Source organism: Limulus polyphemus, unplaced genomic scaffold (genome assembly GCF_000517525.1).
Source record: "Limulus polyphemus unplaced genomic scaffold, Limulus_polyphemus-2.1.2 Scaffold1387, whole genome shotgun sequence".
Lineage (NCBI taxonomy): Eukaryota > Metazoa > Arthropoda > Merostomata > Xiphosura > Limulidae > Limulus > Limulus polyphemus.
The window spans coordinates 87,764-95,395 of record NW_013666997.1 but is presented as its reverse complement, the minus strand read 5'-3'; the positions used below and the strand labels follow the sequence as shown (position 1 = coordinate 95,395).

General features: G+C 31.7%; 1 protein-coding gene across 1 annotated transcript in view; it reads right to left on the bottom strand.

The window, feature by feature from the left end:
* LOC106463369 overlaps positions 1 to 7,632 on the bottom strand; it is a 13,549-nt gene that overhangs the window by 1,675 nt on the left and 4,242 nt on the right. Inside the window, exons 2-5 of the mRNA XM_013923393.1 lie at positions 6,653 to 6,738; positions 4,805 to 4,966; positions 1,439 to 1,599; positions 221 to 377 (exon numbers count right to left, since the gene is read on the bottom strand). Of these exons, the coding sequence (XP_013778847.1) occupies positions 221 to 377; positions 1,439 to 1,599; positions 4,805 to 4,966; positions 6,653 to 6,738 (566 nt within the window). The remainder of the gene's footprint in view (positions 1 to 220; positions 378 to 1,438; positions 1,600 to 4,804; positions 4,967 to 6,652; positions 6,739 to 7,632) is intronic.

Below are 7,632 nucleotides of genomic sequence, written 5' to 3'. Positions count from 1 at the left end.
TTTAACTATATATAATTATATATATATATATATATATATAGGCTTCTTAACACATAATGTTCAGGAAAAGATCCGTGTTTAAACTTTAAAAAAACGTGTTTTTAAAAGTTTTAAAGTATGCATAATTTCACCTACAGTACAGGCCAAAATCCCGTCTAGTTTATTTTATTTTCATTGCTTAAACAAACTGAAAAACTGTTTTACTGTTGCAAATGCTTACCTAAATAAAACCTGATAGATTTATAGCACAGATGTAAGTATTTGAGTGCGTTTTGAAAATCATTCAGCTCCAAGAACAGCCTAGCTTCATGGGGACCAGCGTAAGTGTGAACGAACACAGTGAATCCTTCTCGTAAAGTTACAAAGTTTAGGGATGTCTGAAACACAAACATACTGATTATTTAAAGACGACAAATAATCACGTGTAGTAGGTGATTTTTATACAGTATAACATTTCACTATAAAGAATGATGGTTTTGATAGCTGTAACCATCAGCAACCGTTTTCTAGTGTTTATTAAACCCTACATTTTTCTCAAGCTTTTCTAATATTCATCGAAAACTGGGTTGTTAAAACATATATTACAACTGGAAAAGTAACATTTTTGCGTATAAAGAAATATATTAGACTTTTGAGATAAATGGGATTTTTTTTGTTTTCTAATATATCACCATTAAGCAAAACCTCAGGACAGAAGCAGCAACGAAATGTCAAACTTTAATTTCCTTCCAACTTCGTGCTACAAATAAATATTGGTAAAAAATAAACTCATGAAAGGCAATATAATTTCAATATTTTATCCAGTTAGATAATTTTTTAAATTCAGGTGTAAGATGATAAGCTGATTTTCGTAGTATTTAATAAAAACATAACATTCTATGAAGTATAACCTTTACAATGACTTATATTTAAAAGCATTGAAGTTTGACGAGGAACTCGGATTTCGCCTTACCTGATAGGCTGTAATTCTAAAATTGTTTTTTCTTGTTGTTTTTGCTACAGACACTAAATATTTTTTAAATCTTATGATACAAAGTTAAAGTCTAAGCAAGTAACAGAGCCTGATTCGTATTTAGCTATTACTGAAGTGTATATCTATTTGGTATAAACAAGATCGTTAATGGTATATCCACACCGCTGTGTTGGTCTTAATTCTGCAGGTACCTCTCTCACTAAGGCATATTGAAAATAATGATATATGGTATGATATATATTACAGTGTACATACAAGTATCAACTGATAAAACACGCTATGGTTTGTGTCTTTTTCTTATTTGTATATATTTTATATGCTTTTTATACTTGTACTAGTCTGGAAAGCTGCTTTAAAGTATCGCCCAAATGTAATGAGATGCATTTCTTACGCTCTCTTTTCACGTTTTGTGCAATATTCATAAATAAATTAATATATATATATATATATATATAATAGTTTTACCGTTAGTGGGGGAGGCGGTATCCCCAAGTACGGTGGAATGTACATCTTTACTGTGAAACCCATCCCACAACTCCGATTACTTGTTTGGATTGACGAAAACAAATCGATCTGCACCAGAAGTGGAGCAACAGGATAGATCCTTCTCTCTTGTACGTTATCTCCTAAAACATTATAGAATAGATATTATGGCACGTGAATAAAAAAGGAATAATTTCATAGTTATTCAATCTGGAAAACTCACATGATATATATATTAAGGGATAATCGGAGTTTTCTACATTCTAGACGTGACAAAGCACAACCATTGATGTTAAACAATGTCAATGGTACTCCTGTGTTCATTTTTATACTAAACAAGTATAACGTAGCCAGTCATGGTTGATAAACATATTTCAGTGGTATGTAAAAAAAGAGGAAAGAACAGTGTGTTTTCACTTAGCAGTTTGAATAGCATAGTGATAACGGTATCCAACACGATAGTGAATATGCAAGGAGACGAAAGAAGACATTGAGACATTTCCGTGAAGTTGAGATCAAGTGGGTCCCTAGAAACACAAGACTCACAAAGTGACTTTCAGACCATCAACACAATTGACCGGAGACCAGAACAGTGTAAACCTTTGACGAAAATCCCGCAATACGACCGAATTTTTGCAATTATAGTTTGAACCCAACAAGCAGACTTCAATCTCTCAACTGAACTACCTGTTCAAAGTATCAAATGGATGGCAAGTCAATACGTAAATGGTAAGAAATAGGCTTCATTATATTAGCTTTTATCCCAGAAAATCAACAATCTAAGTTTCTCTAACAATTTCCGGAAAACTATATGTCTTCATCAGTGTCAGTAACATGTGGATTGGTTAAACTTGTCCCCCTGTTGTTTGAACACTCTCCTTGATTTTTGTTTGTTTATTGTTAAGCATAAAATTGCACGATGTGCTATCCATGCTGTGCCCACCACAGGTATCGAAATCCAGTTTATAGCATTATAAGCTTTTAGACATACGTACAACTAAGCTGGAGGGGGGGGGGGCTATTTGAATAAATTGAAGTGCAAATGTAAACACCGTAATAAATTAAAGCAGGTACAATCTTCCCTTTAAACTTTCTGTTTTTCAATTTGTTTATAATATGTACTGGATATTTTTTGATGGATTGTTTAGGCAGAGTATTTATGTTGAAACTGTTATGGACCAGCCACTATCAAAAAGATCAACATCTATAATAAAAATCTTACCAAGCTTGAACACTGCTTTAATCACCTGACATTCCTACTATGTTGCAGACATTCGAACATCTTCCTCGTCTCCACGCGTTTCTCAACAACCCACACTCGGTGTTAAAATTATATTAAGCCCAGTGGCTCTACCAAAATTATTTTGGCATTAACTTTTTCACCGTGACTGGTGAAGAGAAACAAAAATTTCTGTCCACCCTGGGTTGTCTTTCAGGCCCCAAAATCTTTTTTGAGGCTTGAAAGATTTTTAAACCTAAATTCCTGCCACGAAATTTTGTTTTTGTTTTTGACACACTGGCCTGAAGACAAAAGGCGGAAGACTTTCGAAACGTCGTCCTCACACTTGTGTCTCTACAACAGGCAGTTGCCGTCCATTCAACTAAGTTTCATCATGTAGTTGATACTTCCAATGAAAAAGTGTCATTAAGTTAAAACCTTTGATACAATAAAACCTTTCTTAGTTGTATTGATTCTAGCTCAGTTCAACCCTAGGTTACAATGCTATAAACCAGGTTTCGATACCAGTGGTGGGCAGAGCACATATAGCCCACTGTGTAGCTTTGTGTTTAACTTCAAACAAACAAAGTCAAACCTAGGTAAAAGCTAAGATTTAATGAAAAACAAAATATGAGCTTACATCTCCAAAACATTCAAAACTACAGATAAGTACTTGCTTATATGGAAGTATTACCCTTTTTTATTTTAGCATAGAAGCAAGAAACTTTTATTATTATTTTGGATGTAAAATAAAAAAGCCTTTCACAGTGTTAAAAGTAAAACAGCTGACAATACCATAAAGTATATTTTGATCATTTCACACAAGTATCAAGATGTATATTTTTACTGTATATGTGTAACATGCAACGTATCTGAAAAACCGATGTGATGAATTAAAAACTCAGAAACAAACTTTTTTACATCTTTGAAAAAAAACTAATGTTAAAGGAATTTACAAATATCATCTGGTAATTATTTTCTGCGTTAGGATGTAGGAACATTATAAATGTTATAGAAACAAACCTCAATAATAAACTGAAGCGGAGAAGAATCGCATCAAATTCTAAAGTCAACTCAAAAGACTACAACAAAATATGTTAAAACTAAATAGTTATCATAATTTCCTTTTTTACATATATAGTAATAATGGCCAAATTATAAAGTTGCAACATGATCATAGCTTCCACCATACAGCAAAAATCCAGTTTGGGATTTTAAGAAGAATTAAAGAGCATATATTAAGAGACTCTATTCAAAGTAAACTGTATATTTAGATTATAACTACGACAGTTTATCAGTATACATTATAGAATACAATACTGTTTAACAAACGGACTAGAAATACTTCATATTATACATGAATACACTAGAAAGTAATTAGATTCAATAGAAAAGTTAGTTCGGTATCATTGCTTGAACAATATTTTCGAACATATTTGTAATGCTACTGATACACTATTAGTAGCTGCTCATTCTCAAAAGTTTGTAAATAAGCAAAGTGGTCTTTTAATTTTCAGATATTACAAGTTGTCACCGTAAGATCAAGGTCAAATTAATATCTTGAATGCTGGCTATCAGATAGCGCAGATGAGATACTGGGGAAAGGGGGCTACAGTTCAAGTCAGTAGTTAAAATAATTTACATAAAATCCAAACAGGGGTGTTCATGTTGTTTAAGTAACGTACATCATCATCATTCAATCAACTACTTAAGTATAAGTATTTATTATGTTTTAATTACGTTGACTAAAACAATTATATCCAGCTGATTAACTGTTAAATCAGCCATTTTTCATGAGCTTTCTTGTCCATCTTTCAGTTCCCTTTCTTTCTATAAGATTTATTAATAAGATAAACAGGCATTTTTACCAAGAGCAATCCTTAAGATTTTGTAGCTTAAAGTGATATCTGTATACATAAATAATTAAAATAGCAAATACCATAATGGCTTCTAAACTTACTTTTAAACTCAATCGTTCAATTTTATACAATTGCAATTAATATTACTATTATCTGAAATCATCAACAAATTTAAACATTTACACAATTTAGAATTTAAAGTGTATCTGTGGAAATGAATTTCAATCGATAAATGATGATCCACCATATGACAAAGGTACTAATACTTACCATTGCGATACTTCTCCAATGTAACCTTGGCTGCTGCAACAGTAGCATTCAAGTCGCACAGGATACGATTATCGGAAGCCAGAAATGTGGCTTCTCTGTATTTCCGTTCCTGGATGAAGTAAGCGTAGTCTTTAATTACCGAAAACTCTGGGCAATCTCGACCTAACGTAAATAAGCGATTTCGGAATATATATAATAGTGATCATTTACAGTTTCTTCAAGAAGTAGTTACCATACATCTTTAAATAAACACTTTTAAGCACCGTACATATTCACAAAAGGCATTAATACTACGCAAAGACGGGCATTTTCAGTGTTTCTAGCTTATGTCTTAAATACTTAGATATTATTTACTTTCCTTAATAACATTCACACAGGATACAAAACCGTTAGATGGTTAATACCATAGATACATTAATGGCACATCTAAATAACAAACATTTCTCTCGATACTGGAGAAGGGATGTAATTTGTACTTACCCTTCCACTTAATACACACAGACAAACAAGTTTAAACATGAAGTAAAAATTACTTTAAATTTATACTTTTAACCGAAAGTGATGCTAACTCACATATATAAAAGTAGAAAGCACAAACAGGTTTAACAGAAGACGTTATAATGTAAAGTAACAATCTTAACACTGATCAACCACAGAGTTTCTTTAATAGAAGTTGTTAGAAGGTACTGATCTATCTAAACACTAATCAAATACATCGTAGTAAAAGATGTAAGTTACTTTAACCGACTTTATTAAAAAGACTAAGCTTAGCATTGATCAAACATATCTTGCAGAAGTTACGAGATACTTAAACAGAAGACTTTACTAGACAGTACTGATCTAAACAGTGATTACAAAATTATTTTCACAGGTTTTAGTAACTACATTAATAACAGAAGGAATAGTTAAGGTAGCACTGACCCTTAAAGGGGGTCCCAATGTTTTTCAAATGTAGCCCAAATCAAAAATATAATTTTTTTTCTATATAAATAACTCATATATGTCTTAAAATCTTTACTAATGAGCCTGTAGTAAGTGATTTAAAATACAAGTCTAGTCCGTTTTCACTTCACCATTAAAGTCAATATCAGCATGAAATTTAGCACACTTGTTGATATTATACTCTGCCATAGCTTGAATTTTTTAAATTCAAAATGTTTACCAGTTCTCTTGTTATGAGTCTAATTACCACTAACGAAGGCATTAATTAAAAGTAATTGCCCATAGCTCGTTAACATTGTAGAAAATTTGTAAATGTTTTAATTCAATCTATGAGAATGTTCAAAAAGAGTTTATCAATTTTCACATGTTTATATCATTCCTAAGTAAAGTTATGGTGTTAAAAAAGTTTATGTTACGTATTTCTTTATCCCTACCATCAAACTTGGGACATCAAACTTTTGTTTTATACTCAACTTGAAGGTTATAAGAATTGTTTAATAGTGTTTACATGTAAATTTGCTCAGTTTTAGGGATCAATGCTACGTTAAAGCACCTATTAACCTTTATAAAAAACGAAGGTTAATCAACTTTTTTTTTCCATAAAATCCAAGATGGGATGAAAAGAATGCACAGAAAATATACGTGACTACTTCCCCTTCTTGACGTTCAGGAAGTGTTAAAAACTTACCATCACAGAAGTCTACTTCCTCTTCTTGACGTTCAAAAAGTGTTAAAAAACTTACCATCACAAAAGGCTACTTCCTCTTTTTGACGTTCAGGAAGTGTTAAAAACTTACCATCACAGAAGACTACTTCCTCTTCTTGACGTTCAGGAAGTGTTAAAAACTTACCATCACAGAAGACTACTTCCTCTTCTTGACGTTCAGGAAGTGTTAAAAAACTTACCATCACAGAAGACACTGCTGATTATTTTCCGTTCTTGACTGTGTGTCAGAAAAAATGTCCGAGGCTGAAGTTGGTTTTCCAGAGGACTGCATTTAATACGAATAATAAAATTTTCAACGAGGTTTACTAAAACAGTATATTCAATACTAATAAGAAACCACATTAAAACAAAAGGTTATTATATGAATTTCGGACAGGTCTAACTATATATTTGACTGACAAGAAGTGATACTAATAGGCCTATCTATAAGAAGCCTGCTAACCCATTTTTGATCAAGAAAATTAGAGCAGGAAGAGATTGGTTTAAAGAATCCTGAAATATTTGTTCGTTTTCTTGTTTGTATTACTTAATAGTGAAAACTGTCATCTTTGAAAGCCATTTTTCCGGTCAACCGAATTAATTTCAGCAAAAAAAAAAAACGTTTTATACATAACAAAAATAGTTAATTTTATTTATTGGAATTATCAGCCATATTTCTATAAATTAAATACATACATTTACTTATCTATCCTTACCGATATGAGAAGTACACTGAAAATATAAAGCTTGAGTATATTTGTGGCGTTAATGATGGGCACGGTTATCATTCGTGGATTTTCAACAAAGTCAATAATTACTATCTGTCTAGTGAATAACGATAAAGCTGGAGATCCATGAGTGCTCTAAGGATGACAAATAGGATAAAACTTCATAATAAAGCTAAAACTAATCGTTTCGGCGTCTTTTTCATTCCATATACACCCAAAATCAATCTGGTCAAAGTCACATATAACTATTTATTATTTTTTTTTCCTCTTCTTTGGTACCAAAAGTATTCTTTTCCCAAAAATTAAAAGATAATTCTGTGAACCAACTGTGATGACCTAAAGCGTAACTGTCTTCGCAATGTCATATTATGTAATTATCGAAAACATAATGTACATTATGTAATTATCGAAAACATAATGTACATTATGTAATTATCGAAAACATAATGTAC